This window comes from Globicephala melas, chromosome 1 (genome assembly GCF_963455315.2).
Source record: "Globicephala melas chromosome 1, mGloMel1.2, whole genome shotgun sequence".
NCBI lineage: Eukaryota > Metazoa > Chordata > Mammalia > Artiodactyla > Delphinidae > Globicephala > Globicephala melas.
In genome coordinates this window covers 88304627-88321488 of record NC_083314.1, presented here as the reverse complement: position 1 = coordinate 88321488, position 16862 = coordinate 88304627, and the positions used below count along the sequence as shown (strand labels likewise).

General features: G+C 36.8%; 1 protein-coding gene across 5 annotated transcripts in view; it reads left to right on the top strand.

The window, feature by feature from the left end:
- Positions 1-16862, top strand: part of MAGI3 (membrane associated guanylate kinase, WW and PDZ domain containing 3) — a 272415-nt gene that overhangs the window by 186930 nt on the left and 68623 nt on the right. For 3 of the 5 annotated variants that reach the window (XM_060301074.2, XM_030869076.3, XM_060301075.2), the window contains exons 4-6: positions 7936-8145; positions 14117-14294; positions 15652-15731. In XM_060301074.2, coding sequence (XP_060157057.1) covers positions 7936-8145; positions 14117-14294; positions 15652-15731 — 468 coding nt within the window. The remainder of the gene's footprint in view (positions 1-7935; positions 8146-14116; positions 14295-15651; positions 15732-16862) is intronic. The other 2 variants (XM_030869077.3, XM_060301081.2) reach the window with 1 other exon arrangement.

Here is a 16862-nt window from a genome sequence, read left to right as displayed (position 1 = left end):
GTACTCCCATAGCACCCTGTCGTTTTCCATCATTGCTTTATCAGCTATTATAATTGCCTTTTTCACAAGCTCTGTGAAAGCAGATATTATGTCTTTCTTACTCAATATTATCTTCAGTGCCTAGAGATGGTGTTCAATAAGTATCTAACCATGAATTCAGCATATCCAAATATGCATTTGTGCTCTATCCAAAAGAATAATTTCTCTCTTTAGCTGCACCAAGAGCTCAAAACAGAGGAGTCTTCATTTGCTTCTTTCTTTTTCTCACAGTTTTCATCTAGTGTGTTACCAAATCTAGTCATTTCTTCCTTTGTAGCAGCTTTCACACTGCCTTCTTTTTTTTTTTTTTTTTTGATTTACAGTGTTGTGTTAGTTTCAGGTGTACTTTTTTTTTTAACATCTCTATTGGAGTATAATTGCTTTACAATGGTGTGTTAGTTTCTGCTTTATAACAAAGTGATTCAGTTATACATATGTTCCCATATCTCTTCCCTCTTGCGTCTCCCTCCCTCCCACCCTCCCTATCCCACCCCTCTAGGTGGACACAAAGCACCGAGCTGATCTCCCTGTGCTGTGTGGCTGCTTCCCACTAGCTATCTATTTTATGTTTGGTAGTGTATATATGTCCATGCCACTCTCTCACTTTATCACAACTTACCCTTCCCCCTCCCCATATCCTCAAGTCCATTCTCTAGTAGGTCTGTGTCTTTATTCCCATCTTACCCCTACGTTCTTCATGACCTTTTTTTTTTTTCTTAGATTCCATATATATGTGTTAGCATACAGTATATGTTTTTCTCTTTCTGACTTACTTCACTCTGTATGACAGACTCTAGGTCCATCCACCTCAGTACAAATATCTCAATTTCATTTCTTTTTATGGCTGAGTAATATTCCATTATATATATGTGCCACATCTTCTTTATCCATTCATCCGATGCTGGACACTTAGGTTGCTTCCATGTCCTGGCTATTGTAAATAGAGCTTCAGTGAACATTTTGGTACATGACTCTTTTTGAATCATGGTTTTCTCAGGGTATATGCCCAGTAGTGGGATTGCTGGGTCATATGGTAATTCTATTTGTAGTTTTTTAAGGAACCTCCATACTGTTCTCCATAGTGGCTGTATCAATTTACATTCCCACCAACAGTGCAAGAGTGTTCCCTTTTCTCCACACCCTCTCCAGCATTTATTGTTTCTAGATTTTTTTTTTTTTTTTGGGTGGTACGCGGGCCTTTCATCGTTGTGCCCTCTCCCGCTGCGGAGCACAGGCTCCGGACGCGCAGGCTCAGCGGCCATGGCTCGCGGGCCCAGCCGCTCCGCGGCACGTGGGATCCTCCTGGACTGGGGCACGAACCTGTGTCCCCTGCACTGGCAGGCAGACTCCCAACCACTGCACCACCAGGGAAGCCCTGTTTCTAGATTTTTTGATGATGGCCATTCTGACTGGTGTGAGATGATATCTCATTGTAGTTTTGATTTGCATTTCTCTAATGATTAATGAGGTTGAACATTCTTTCATGTGTTTGTTGGCAGTCTGTATATCTTCTTTGGAGAAATGTCTATTTAGGTCTTCTGCCCATTTTTGGATTGGGTTGTTTGTTTTTTTGTTATTGAGCTGCATGAGCTGCTTGTAAATCTTGGAGATTAGTCCTTTGTCAGTTGCTTCATTTGCAATTATTTTCTCCCATTCTGAGGGTTGTCTTTTTGTCTTGTTTATGGTTTCCTTTGCTGTGCAAAAGCTTTGAAGTTTCATTAGGTCCCATTTGTTTATTTTTGTTTTTATTTCCATTTCTCTAGGAGGTGGGTCAAAAAGGATCTTGCTGTGATTCATGTCATACAGTGTTCTGCCTATGTTTTCCTCTAAGAGTTTGATAGTTTCTGGCCTTACATTTAGGTCTTTAATCCATTTTGAGTTTATTTTTGTGTATGGTGTTAGGGAGTGTTCTAATTTCATTCTTTTACATGTACCTGTCCAGCTTTCCCAGCACCACTTATTGAAAGGCTGTCTTTTCTCCACTGTATATTCTTGCCTTCTTTATCAAAGATAAGGTGACCATATGTGCGTGGGTTTATCTCTGAGCTTTCTATCCTGTTCCATTGATCTATATTTCTCTTTTTGTGCCAGTACCATACTGTCTTGCTTACTGTAGCTTTGTTGTATAGTCTGAAGTCAGGGAGCCTGATTCCTCCAGCTCCATTTTTCGTTCTCACGATTGCTTTGGCAATTCGGGGTCTTTTGTGTTTCCATACAAATTGTGAAATTTTTTGTTCTAGTTCTGTGAAAAATGCCAGTGGTAGTTTGATAGGGATTGCATTGAATGTGTAGATTGTTTTGGGTAGTAGAGTCATTTTCACAATGTTGATTCTTCCAATCCAAGAACATGGTATATCTCTCCATCTATTTGTATCATCTTTAATTTCTTTCATCAATGTCTTATAATTTTCTGCATACAGGTTTTTTGTCTCATTAGGTACGTTTATTCCTAGATATTTTATTCTTTTTGTTGCATTGGTAAATGGAAGTGTTTTCTTAATTTCACTTTCAGATTTTTCATCACTGGTGTATAGGAATGCAAGAGATTTCTGCACCTTAATTTTGTATCCTGCTACTTTACCAAATTCATTGATTAGCTCTAGTAGTTTTCTGGTAGCATCTTTAGGATTCTCTATGTAGAGTATCATGTCATCTGCAAACAGTTACAGCTTTACTTCTTCTTTTCCCATTTGGATTCCTTTTATTTCTTTTTATTCTCTGATTGCTGTGGCTAAAACTGTCAAAACTATGTTGAATAAGAGTTGTGAGAGTCGGCAGCCTTGTCTTGTTCCTGATCTTAGTGGAAATGCTTTCAGTTTTTCACCATAGGGGACAATGTTGGCTGTGGGTTTGTCATATATGGCCTTTATTATGTTGAGGAAAGTTCCCTCTATGCCTGCTTTCTGCAGGTTTTTATCATTAATGAGTGTTGAATTTTGTCAGAAGCTTTTTCTGCATCTATTGAGATGATCATATGGTTTTTCTTCTTCAGTCTGTTAACATGGTGTATCACGTTGATTTATTTGCATATATTGAAGAATCCTTGAATTTCTGGAATAAACCCCACTTGATCATGGTGTATGATCCTTTTAATGTGCTGTTGGATTCTGTTTGCTAGTATTTTGTTGAGGTTTTTTGCATCTATGTTTATCAGTGATATTGGCCTGTAGTTTTCTACTGCCTTTCTTTTTACTTTTATCACCTCATTGTAGGCTCACTGGACTAGCTCATGCTGGCTGTCGCAGTTGATCTCATTTGTTCCAGTGTCTTCCCTCTCACCAGTCCCCCCTGCTCGTTGCTACTGTGCTAGTCCTCCTCAAGTGCAGTTCTGGTCATATCTCTCTCCTTCAGAATCTTTAATGATTTCCTTTTGCCTGCTATGTTTGACCCAGCCACCCTTTCTGGGCTTAGCTCCCATGACTCATTCATTCATTTATTAATTTATTTGATCCTTCTTTCATACTATGTGCCAAGCACTATCAGAGGGGCTAGAGATGCTGTGCTGAGCAATATTGAAATGATACTGCCTTCATAAATCCTATATCTTAGTGGGAAGGCAGTCAAAAAACAAACAAAGCAACCCAATTGAGATGTTATGAAGGAAACAAAAACAAGGGATTTAAAGGAAATAATAGGAATATCTTATTTAGATAAGATGGCCAGTGGAGACTTTTCAGAGGAAATGACAAATTTTTATGCAAATAGCCTGCTCTCATTCACCTCCCTCCTACAGGCAACCATTCTGATGTGTTTAATGTATATGTTTTTGTTTGCATGTGTTCTTACAAAATGTATATTGTGTCTTGTGTACATGTATTTATTATTTACATCTGGGCCATGTTCTAAATGTATCTCATTAGTTATTAACTGTTTTCACGTATTACTACTGTGTTTTTTAGATTCATCCATGTTGCTGTACTGTATTTGCATGTAATTCATTGTTTTTTTAACTGCTGCACAGTACTCCATGTTGTGAATCCACTACCTAACGATTCTCCTAGTGATGGACTTCCAGATTGCCTGCAACTCCTCATCACCACAGATAAATCTGCAACATCCTCACACACGTCTTCTTACAGACCTGTGTGAGAATGTCTGTGGAATATGTATCCAATTGTTAACCTATAGTTAATGTGATGAAGTAGCTCTGGGTAGCTCTGCAGTCTCTATTCCCATCAGCAGTGCCATAGGGATTTGGTTCTGTAGCAGATGTAGTAATGACTCCACATACTCCTCAACACTTGGCATCATCCAGCTTTATAATGTTGCCAATTTGATGGTTGTAGAAGTGGTATCTCATTTTAATTTTAGTTTCTCTGGTAGTCAGAGTTTGAGCATCTTTTCATATGCTTGTTAGTTTTCTTGGACTAATGCAAATTGTCTATTCATTTGCTTTGTCCATTTTTTAAAAAGTGGGATCTCAATCACATTCCAGTTTATAGACATTCCTTAGTTATTTAGATATTAATCCCTTATTGGATATAGATATTTTCTTCCATTCTGTCACCTAATAACCTTGTCCTGTGTTTCTTCATTAAACAGAAATCCTTAACTTTTGTCTATCAGATTTATCACTGTTTTCCTTATGATTTATGCTTTGAAGTTTCATTTAAGAAGTCGTTCTCTGCCCTTAGATCACAAAGATATTCCTCTACATTTGCTTCTGTTACGAACATGAACAGTCATCCACCCTTTCACAACCATAAGATTTACAGAAATTTTAAAGACTGATAATTGTGGGAAATGGAAACCCCCATACACAACTGAAGAGAGTATATAATGATATAATCCCTTTGGAGAGCATCTTGGCAATAGCTAGTAAATTCAAAGATGCACCTGACTCTGACCTAGCAGTTCCCTTTCTGTATGCCTACTGTAGAATGACCCTTGTCAATGTACATATGCAGACATGTACCCGAATAGTCATTATAGTGTCGTTTGAAACAATAAGGGAATGCAACCAACTCTCTTTTAGTAGAGGAATTAATAAAATACCTTTTAATTTGTTCATAAAAATGGACTATTATATAACAGGTGACTAGAATCTACATGTATCAACAGGAATAAGTCTTAGAAATACAGTTGTATAAAAAGAAGATTGCAAAAGGATATGGACAGTATACTGTCTAGAAAAAAAGATATGTAATGTCATAAACACTCCATGAAGCTTTTATTAAAGCAGTAGTATTTATATGTTATGTATGCATATACATATGTCCTAGATGTACATAATATGCAGGGAAATGACATATACCAGCATAAGGATAACTCAGGGAGAAAGTGGGAAGAACAGAGACAGGAAATTAGGCCGTTAATTATATATGTGACTGTACGTGTGTGTCATTAAAGAGGGGAAAAGGGGAGACCTGAAAGGAATCTGGCAAAAGTTAGTATCTGGGGATGTGTAAATAAATAAGTAAATAAGTTTCTAATACTATTCTAACACTATTGTATATGATTTTATATAGGTTTAAAATATGTAATGGTTGACTGTTCTATTGTAAAAATGAAAACCCTTCAGAAAAGAAAAAAGAGAAAAAGAAAAATCTCCAAAACAGCTTCAAAAAGATGAAAAACTTTTTCTGTGAATAACTATAGTCAAGGTTCACAAACCTTGTAATTCTTTACCTTCCAGTATCTGAAATCTTGATATTTACCAACAATTCAAGAAAAACAGATCCAATTTACTTATAAGCAATGCTAGTTTTCTTTTTTAATCTAAGCCAATAATTTTTTTTAAATAAGGAAACTGCCAGAATTTATTATGAAGTTCTAAGTTCTTATCAGTGATTATGGATATAGCAATCACAATATCCTGAATTTCTCTAATTTTCACCCTAGGGTCAGATAATAATTACTAAGAATACACCATAAAATGTGTTTCTAGTATTTCCTGTAAAACTAACATCCTTAGAAAAACTGGAAAAAAAAAAAAGTAAAAGTGGACTTCTAACTTCTTCATGGTACATCAAAATTTCTTGGATGAGTATTGGACATCATGCAGGAAAAAATGAGATCCTAGAGCATCCTATTCCCCAACCAAACCTCTGTTTGGAGCATTTCTGTGCCGTCCGTCCCAGAGAAATGTGAACTGGCTTTTTCATTGGTCGTTGCTTTACTTATGGGTCAGAAAGTTTGCAGAGATCCTCTTAGTCTGTTTTAGTATGAAACTTTCCATCCATCTGCATGACAGGAGTAACTCCATTTCAAACGTGGATTTGGAAGCAAGGAAGTAGTTGAGTGGGGAGAGGCAAGATGTGGTTGAAAAGTCTTATTATTTTGATTCCATTGTCTTGAGTATTTTAATGACAGTTACCTCCCGAAGTCAAATTTGCAAAGAAATTATCTTAAAACTTTCCCCCTCAAAGCAAGCACGACTTAAGGTAAACCATGTTACTTGTAGATTTGCCTCACTGATGTGGTGAACAACCTATGTTGTTGTTGGTTTTTTTTCATCTTGGAAAAATAATCCATTATATACCCCATTAATTTACTGTATATGAATGAGCATCTTAATTACCTCCTTAGGAGCCAAGGAATTTGGAGATTTTTTTTTTAAATAAAAGAAGAAGATGATGAGTATTTTATTCCCTGTCCATGTTTATCTTTCTGTAACATCAGCATAGTGGTTGATATATAAGGTCAAAACTAGCAGGAGCCACAAACTTTTAAGGTAGCTAGACCCACTGGACATTTTCCATCGTACGTGGCTGCCTGTTGGGGACTACATGAAAAACTGAGCAGATATTCAGTTGTTTTCATTCTATTCTGGGACATTCATTTTTACTGCAAAAATTACTGATTTACAAAGACACAGACCTACTAGAGAATGGACTTGAGGATATGGGGAGGGGGAAGGGTAAGCTGTGACAAAGCGAAAGAGAGGCATGGACATATATACACTACCAAACGTAAGGTAGGTAGCTAGTGGGAAGCAGCTGCATAGCACAGGGAGATCAGCTCGGTGCTTTGTGACCGCCTGGAGGGGTGGGATAGGGAGGGTGGGAGGGAGGGAGACGCAAGAGGGAAGAGATATGGGAACATATGTATATGTATAACTGATTCACTTTGTTATAGAGCAGAAACTAACACACCATTGTAAAGCAATTATACTCCAATAAAAAAAAGAATCTTAAGTTTTGGTTAGAAAAAAATAGTTATTGATAAATAATAAAAAGGAAATATAGAACTAGACAAAAAAAAATTACTGATTTACAAGACAACATATTAAAGTATTTCTTGCTTTCCTGAGAGTAAGCCAATATTGAGTTATGCTAATAAATTCTCTATTTGTTCAGTAAATTGCCAGATAAAATAATATAATTAAAATGCTCAGAAAAACTTCAAAAAATTAACTTTTACATAAGCAGCCTACATTTCAGAACAGACTGGTTGGTTCTTAGCTTTATCCTTTGCCTGTATGTTTCCTTATTTTACCAAAATAGTTCATTATGTTACATATCAGAACAAAATTATTTGAATTAGTTTTCTCCTCCTTTACTCCCACTTTTTTTGCCAGTTAGTCTTACACAAGAGCATTGATGCATTTAAATTCAGAAATTAGGCCCTAATATAGAACTCATGCAAGGCAAGCCCTGTAGGAATAACTAACCTACGTACGTAAAGTCAATTTCCTGTCCTTAGTACAAATAGTCTTAAAGTGTTAGATAATGTTAGATAGTATATAGTGTTAGGGCACTTGAGAAATAAGTTCTTCCTGGTCTTTCTACCTCCTCTTCTCCCAAGAAAAAGTGCTTTGGCCTCCTTTTGGCCAACGGTGGGTATTCAAAAACTTCCGTATAAGATAACAGGGCAGAGACATACACTAGATCATTTTGTTCTGACTCTCAATTCAGCATTCAGCACTTTCAGCAGCTGTTATTTTGTCCACTTCAGGAAACTTCTATGGAACTCCCAAGCCTCCAGCAGAACCCAGCCCTTTCCAGCCAGATCCAGTTGATCAGGTCCTCTTTGATAATGAGTTTGACACAGAATCCCAGAGAAAACGAACTACATCTGTCAGCAAGATGGAAAGAATGGACAGTTCTCTTCCTGAAGAGGAAGAAGATGAAGACAAGGAAGCTGTTAACGGTAGTGGAAATGCAGGTTCGTCAATAGATGAACAACTTCTGGCTGATCCTCCAGGTTGACTTTAATATGACACTGAACTGGAAGTAGTAAAACTTTCCACAAAGCACATGCAGAGAAAGTGATGGGATTCTCAGGGTTTTTTTTTTAAAGGTTTTGCGTGAAACAGTGTATCTCTGTTGACTGTCTTGTAAGCTGAAGTGAGTTGCTCCAAGTGGCAGTTTTGATAAATCAATTATAAACTATCATTAATATTGATAATAATACAATATGTCATTACCCTGCTGCCTAAAAGATTTGAGATTCATTTCTGGTGCTTGAATATGGGAATCTTGTTGGCCTAAGTCCTACTTTACAGAATTTGAACAAAATGTAGACGTGTTAAGATATAGCCTTCAACCAAAACAAAGATTTAGAAGTATGCTAATAAATATTATCTGAAAGGTTTGTTAGCAATATTTTGAGTTTAAATTCTGAATCACTCAAAGAAAATTTCCAAACTTGACTGTCATATTTTTCATTAAATGCAAAACCAATAGAAATTTAGTGGTGGAGAATCTTCTCCTTTTGGGTACCCCTAAATAATGTAGTGATTGCTTAGGACAGCAGTCCCCAATCTTTTTGGTACCAGGGACTGGTTTCATGGAAGACAGTTTTTCCACAGACTGGGGCAGAGTGGGGGAATGGTTTCGGGATGGTTCAAGTACTTTGATTTATTATGGGCTCTGTGCAGTCAGACCTCAGCCTCAGCTCCACCTCAGGTCATCAGGCATTGGATTCTCATAAGGAGCACGCGACCCAGATCCCCCGCATGTGCAGTTCACAGTAGGGTTCGCGCTCCTAAGAGAATCTAATACCTCCGCTGATCTGACAGGAGGCGGAGTTCAGGCGGTAATGCGAGTGATGGGGAGCGGCTGTAAATACAGATGAAGCTTCTATCACTCACCTGCCCCTCACCTCCTGCTGTGCGGCCCGGTTCCTAACAGGCCACGGACTGGTACCAGTCTGAGCCCTGGGGGTTGGAGGTTGAGACCCCTGGCTTAGGAGATTCTTATACTGCTAATTAAGAGTATAAATAGGAAACCACAGAATCACAGGAGAGCTGATTTCAGTGCTATTTATGATAATAATTCCATTCAAAACACTAGAATATAAGCTTCATAAGGGTTGGAATTTTTGCTTGTTTTGTTCATTGTGGTATTTCTTGAGCCATAAACCATGTTTAGCACATAGTAGAAGCTAAAAAAATATTTTCGTTGTACTAATAAATGAAAAAATTTGATTATATCTTCAAATTTGCAGAATCCATTACCATATCATTTTCCCAAAGTATCCTGTTGTTTTCCTTTATCAGTTATTAAAATTTGCTATTATCTATTTTTTTTAATACATTCATTGCTTGTGTCCCCATCCAGAGTATGAGTCCTGTTTTATGGTCCTAACATTTCACACTGTTGTGTTGCAGATACGCTCAATGAATTATACCAATATATTTTGGGGAAAACGGGTCTAAAAAGGTTTAGGTGAATTCACATCTAATTCTTTAGAGTTGTTAAGGGAAGTCATCATATCCTAGAGACTTTTGATTTTGATGTCAGCTTTACTCTCCCACAAAATCATGTTAACATTTTTAAATGCTTAAGACTGGGATTAGAAACCATGACTCTGTCCTCAAATGGGAATTTATATGTTTTTAATTTGAAGGAAAAGAAAATGCCCTGTTTTTAAACTTCCTAATGCAGAGCCTTTCAGTGAGCACTGCAGTTCCCTTAGAGGTAAACCCATCTGTAAGCTCCATAGTTTATGTTTGTCGTGTAAGACAGCTGTTAAACCAGGTGTTCCAGACTCTTCACTGTTAATATTTAAAGGGAGTGTATCCAAGAGTGTGTGGGAGGCAGTTTGTACACTCCTTCTTGTGTGTAGGGACCATAGGACTCTTCCACTGGAGCATATATTTCTTTGTAACAGAATATATTCAGAATATTTTAAGGAAAAAGCAATAGAAGACATGGCTAAAAGCCCTTGGTCTTTTCTGTGTAAGTACTAACCATGCTTGTTAACTTATTCAAAGTTGCTTTGTGTATTGCTTTCGGGGACTAGAATCCCTGCCTTGAAAGATCAGTAAATTGCTGGGGGTGGAGGTAGGAGAGGATAGGTGGAGGTTTATTTGTATATACCAATATGTATATTATTTTATATCTTGATGAGAATTAATGTAAGAATGCTAATATGCTGCAATAGGGTGACACATGTTATATAATAATGCTAAAATTTTTTCTAAGAGTTGGTGTTATATAAAAAACATTTTCAAATCATTGGCTATTAAGCAAACTCCTTTATGCAGTCTCTTGAAACTATATTCAGAAAAGTATTATTGCTCATATAGTTGCTTCTACTTTCCTCCAGTATATATATCCCAAGAATGTAACTCCATTCCAGATTGATTTATACATTGGGTGCCTTTTAATTTCTATCACTTTTTCTGCTTAGAGAATAAATCATGTGTTTCATTCATATTATTCATTCAGCAAATATTTATTGAGCACCTGCTAGGCTAAGTGCTAGGCATTGTTGTAAAAGCTGGAAATAAAGCAGTGAACAAAACAGACAAAATTCCCTGTCTTCATGAACCCTACCTTCTGGTGGGAGAGACAGAATTATCCAACATAAATGAATAACATATAGTATGTTAGATGGTGCTAAGGAGAAAAAGCAGAGGAGGGGAAGGATAAAAAGTAGCGGTGGCCAAGGTTTGCAATTTTAGATAGAGTGTCAGAGAAGACCTTACCAAGAAGGGGACATTGCAAGAAGTGAGGTAGTGCTCAAAATATCCTAGGGAAGAACATTCCAGCCAGAGGGAATTAGAAGTACAAATGCCCTGAGGTGGGAGCATCCCTGGATTATTCAGACAACAGCAAGGAAACCAGTGTGATTGGATACAATGTGGACAATCCATTATATGTGGTTGGGGCAGAGTGCTGGAAGGGAATAGACTAGAATAGTAACAATGAAGTCAATCAGATAATGATGGGGGTGGGGTGGTGGAAATGCGTATTATAATAGGATCTTATAGGTCATTGGAAGAATTTTGCTTTTTATTCTGAGATGAGAAACTATTATATGGATTTAAGTAGAAGAGTACCATGATAAAACAGCTTTTAACTTAACAGGCTCATTCTGGCTACTGTATTGAGAAAAGGCAGTAGGAGGGCATGGACATAAACAGGGGTACCAGTTAGGAGGTTATTGCAGTAATTTAAGTGAAAAATGGTGGCTTAGACCCAGTGAAGGCATGAGAGGTAAGAAGTGGCCTGAGCCAATAACATTTGCCAACAGACTGGATATAAGGTATGAGAGAGCAGAGTCAGAGGTCACTCCAAGGGTTTTAACTTGAGTATCTGCAAGAATGGAGTTGCATGTATTGAGATGAGACAGGTAAAAGGAGTCAGTCTGGGTTGGGAATGGGAGCTATGGTTGGGATATTTAAGTTTGAAATGTTCATTAGACATCCAAATGGAAATGTGCTTGAAGTTGGATTTAAAGGTCTGTGTTCTGGTCTGAAAATCCGTATTTGGACACCATCAGCATATAGCTTATATAACAGTGACACAGTGAGATCACCAAGAGAGTGAGTGTAGAAAGAGAAAAGATCCAAGCACTGAACCTTGGGAAGGCACTCTAATATATGGAGATCATGGAGACAGAAAAGAGCCAGAGAGGTAGAAGGAGCACCAGGAGAGTGTAGTGTCCTGAATGCCAGGGGAAGAGACTGTTTCAAGAAAGAGAGGTCCATCATGTCAGATGCTACTGATAGCTCAAGTAAGATGGGCACTGAGAATTGATCATTGGATGTAGCTATGTGGAAATGACTGGTGATCTTGCTAAGAACAGTTTTATTGATGAGAGATCAAAAGCCTTGTTGGAACGAGTTCCAGTGGCAAATGGAAGAGTGGAAGTGGAGGTAGCAAGTATAAACTCTTTCAAGGAGGTTTGGTGTAAAAAGGAGAGAAATGGGACGGGGTTGCTAGAGGGGAAAGAGAATTGCTTAATTTCCTTTTAAAGAATGGAGAAATAACTTGTTTGTTTGTCTTGAATTTCTATCTTTCAAAATGGCAAAAGTTTCAACTATCCCCAAAGAAAAGTCCTCTGAGGCACATTTTGGATAAGGGATCTGATTACAGCTATGAACCAATGGGTGAGAGGAAGATGATATTTTATTGTAACAATGTGTGGCCACAGTACCTGTTAGGATATCCACAGGGAGTTTAGGCAGGGTTATCTTGGGACCCTGTGCCCTATATACTGCTACCCTTGCTATTAGTTATGTCATTGATGGTCTCCTGTGTCGTTGGTATATGTAAAACCCTAAGACTAAACTTGAGGGTTTATTTAGGATCTTCTGTTTGTTCTTTGGGTTTTTGGTTGCATTTTGTTAAAAAAAAAAAAAAAAGATGGATGTCACCTACTAGGTAAGAAAGATTGGTGGTGAGAGAGAGAGAGAGGGAATTGCTATAGGCAAGAGGGGGTGGAGATATCTGCTTAGAAACACAGTTCTTCCACTGTAACAGAAGGTAGAGTAAAATGGGCACAGTTGCTATGTAGATATAATGGTGGGAATTTGTGGAAGTTCTGTTTGCTTCTGTTTTCTCAGTGATATAGGAAACAAGGTCATCAAATGAGAATAGGGATAAGGCAGAAGTAGGAGAAGATTTAAGGAGAAGGAAGGTATGAAATCGTTATCTAGGAGAGTCAGAGCGAATGGGCAAAGAAATGCCCTATGATTGTCATACATCATTAAATGCCCTCTTGAGGCTACTGATCATGAGTTAAAAGTGAAGAAGTTACTATCGCCTGCGTTCAGCTACATATACTGGCGAGGAGTATGTGGAGAGTAAGATTTAAACAGAATTATAGTTCAGCCAGTCAAGTGTGGTGAAGTAAAGTAGGGAAAAAGGAATCAGGAGTATTTACAAAGGAGTGATTATAGTGGTTGATCATGGAATTTAAGTTGGGTAAGTAGGGCAGTGAGGACATAGCTAGGGGATGGATGGGGGTGAGGAACAGTGAAAGGCAGTAAGTAGTAGGATTAGTGGATTATAGAACTTGGTTGGATAAAGGATGGTTGGAGTGGAAGTTCTATAAAGAATGACATATAATGATATCTAAGGCCTCTTCTAAGAGTCTCTGATACTGAAGCATTGCCCGAAGTTTGGAGTTATTACAGTTATATTATCTTTTAAGTTCTAGAAACAACTTTTAAGTGCATGAATTGTGAACTCCCTAGAGAGTTACCAAATTTTAGTATTCTTACCTACATTGTGGACTTTGGAACTCTAAAGGGATTTTAATATTACCAACAGAGAATTATATTTAACAACAGTAAGTCTATTGAGTTTAATTTTTTTAAATTTGTATTATTTTAAAGGCCTGTGTTAAATGTGCACAAGGCAGCTTGATAAAGCAGTTGAGAACATGGACCCTTTAAATTCAAATCCTAGCTTTGCTGTTTATTAGCTGTGTAACCTTGACTAAAATAACTTACTAACCTTGCTGGGCCTTAGTTTCCTCTTCTATAAAATGGCAATAGTAATACTATATACTCACAGGGTTGCTGTGAGAATGAATTATGAGTTAATATATGTAAAGTGCTGAACATAGAGCCTGGCATATAAAAGGACTGTGTAGGTGCTGCTGTGGCCGTTGTTTTAGTATGATATTGATGGATCTTTATTTAGTATATACAGAATTGATTCTATTGTTGTTTTTTTGCTTCTTTCCCTGACTAGCATCAGAGGTGCTGTACAGGGTTAATGTCACTTAGCAAATGAAAAGAAAATCAGTGTGTTTATTTGTTTTTTCAAAAGTTATAGCAGAATGTGGACATAGTAGACAAGGAAATTTGCAATATGTATTTGGCATTTTGTTAGACTTAAGGCTGTTTGAAGAGAATGTAACTTTACCTACTTTTCATGCCGTTCTGTTGGAATAGCAGAAAACAGAGAGAGGCATTCTGAGTCGTCTGATTGGATAAAGACTGTCCCAAGTTACAACCAAACAAATAGTTCCATGGACTTTAGAAATTATATGATGAGAGACGAGAATCTGGAACCGCTCCCCAAAAACTGGGAAATGGCCTACACTGATACGGGGATGATCTACTTCATTGAGTAAGCACATGTCTGTATCTTTTCTAATGTGCCTTGCCACTGTGAGACTTGCCTTTAAATTTTCTTAACCTCATTTCACAAGCCTTGCATTTCTTTTTTCTTTCTTTAAAAATATTTTTCATACAAGTTACAATTGATTCTTAATCTGATTGTTTCCCTGGATGATATTTCATTTTTATTTGATTTGGATAAAGGAATATTGTATTTGACGTCTGGTTTTATAAAAAACAGGAGGATTAAAAACAGATTTATCACTAATAATGAAAAATGCAAGGCATAAAGGATATTTTGCTTTGCCTTTTTTTTTTTAACCTTTCGGGTAGAGTGTCCAACTTAATGAGCATTTCACAAATTACCATCATTTGGAAGGGGGCCATATTTATTAACTGAGCTAAATATTTTCAGACCTAGAGATCATCGTAGAGATTAGTGAATTAATCTCAAATTGGAAACATCAAGAAAAGATCCTTTGATCACATTGTTATTCTCCCACTGCTTCGATAATTAATTTATATTTTATTGCCTTCATATATATTTTCTTCCAGGATATTTTTTTCTTTAAGATCCTCATATTTCAGATACTTAAACTATAACACTGTCTACTCAGCAGTGTGATGGCTTTGTTTTAGCATTAGTATTTACTGCATGGTGACCTGGGTCTGACCTGCTCCGGGTCTTAGTTGCGGCACGTGGGCTCTTAGTTGCGGCATGCAGGATCTAGTTCCCTGACTAGGGATCGAACCCGCGCCCACTGCATCGGGAATGCGGAGTCTTAACCACTGGACTACCAGAGAAGTCCCAGAAACTGACACTTTAAAACTTTTTATTTTATTTAACTCTTTTATTTTTAAAGAGTCCCAGTGAGGGCAGAGACTCTATCTGATTGTTTGTTCATCTCTATATTCTCGGTCCTCAGCACAATGCCCACACATCACAGGCACCTAAGAAATATAGTGTTTTTGGAGGGAGAGAGGACGGAATTCAGCCAGCAAGTAAACAGGATTTTCAGGGCAGCTTTTTTTGGCTAAGATAATGCACAGTATGGGGCCATGTGCCCACCCGCTGAAACATTTTTGACTGCTTAGATAAGCATCTGTTATTATGCACTTAACATTTTATCCCTTCTTTAGAGTCTTCATTCTCAAATTAGTGCCTGTAGCATTACCTTTCCTCTGTGGCAGTTTTGAAGTAATAGACTGAGAACAACAGGACTGTTGAATCAGAGGTTTACAAATGAAGCCTGTAGGAGATAAATGTTCAAACATCATATACCTTTTATTCACTTTTCATCTTTGCTTTTGAAATACTTTTCTCCCTCTTTATTTTACTGTTTCTAATTGAAATCTTTGTTCAACAGCCACAATACCAAGACAACCACCTGGTTGGATCCTCGTCTTTGTAAGAAAGCCAAAGCCCCTGAAGACTGTGAAGATGGAGGTAGAGATTCAGAAACCTTTTATACCATACTTATTCTCTTTATATCTCTTTATACTTATTCTCTTTATCCCTTCTTGCTCTTCTTGCTTAGATAATAAGTCTTCCAAAATCCTAAACAAACCATAATGTGCATAAGCACATAAGGAGTGGGTGGATATCATAATCAGCTGATTCTGGTCATTATGTTATTGCATCTAATTTTGTGAGAGTCTTTATTTCTCTTTTTTTGAGAAGTATACAATTAAATCCTTTTTTAAAAAAACTTAATAGAAATGAATTTGCCACTTTTTAACTTTGTTTTAAAACAAACTTTTAAAATTCTGAATAAATAGTTTAATAAGTTAGGTGCATTCTCAACCACAGGGTAGCCTCATCATGCCTGCTAATCTCAAAAATATATGTAATTTGTATCACTAGGATAGATATGCCAGTATTTATAATCCTTTGCCATTTACAGCAGCAATAGAAACTCAGTGAAAGTCTTTAATATACCTCTCACCCACACACAATTTTTACTGCTTGGTAGAAAAATTATCTCTCTAAGAATCATTAGATAATAATGCTTGTCTGTCTTGTATGTTATAGGTTCTAGTTAATGGTATAGTCTTACAAATAAGTATAGAATTTACCCCAACCAAAATGTTTGCTGTGCCTTCTTGAATATAGTGTAGATGAATAAAATTTGCATTGATTTTGTATGACTCATCAGAAATTATTTACCTTGGTTTAAAAAAAAAAATGAATGGATTAGAGTGAAAGTCAGATAGTCCTCCTATAGATTGAATTCCAGTCTATGAAAAAAATTTAAGCAGAATTGATACATATTTTGTTCAGCATGATAGAATTTTTCTAGGACTAAACAATTGGAAAATGAAATATTTAAAATTTATTTGTAATGATATTTAAAAAAAGATACCTTAGAGCAAATCTACTGAAAGATGTGCAAGTCCTCTACACTAAAAACTACAAAACATCACTGAAATAAATTAATCAAGACCTAAAATAATTGAAGAGATATACTGTGCTCATTGATATACTATGTAGATAGGATAACACATATTGTTAATGATGTTCATTCTTCCTAAATTGATATCTAGATTCAATACAATCCCAATCAAAATTCTAAAAGTC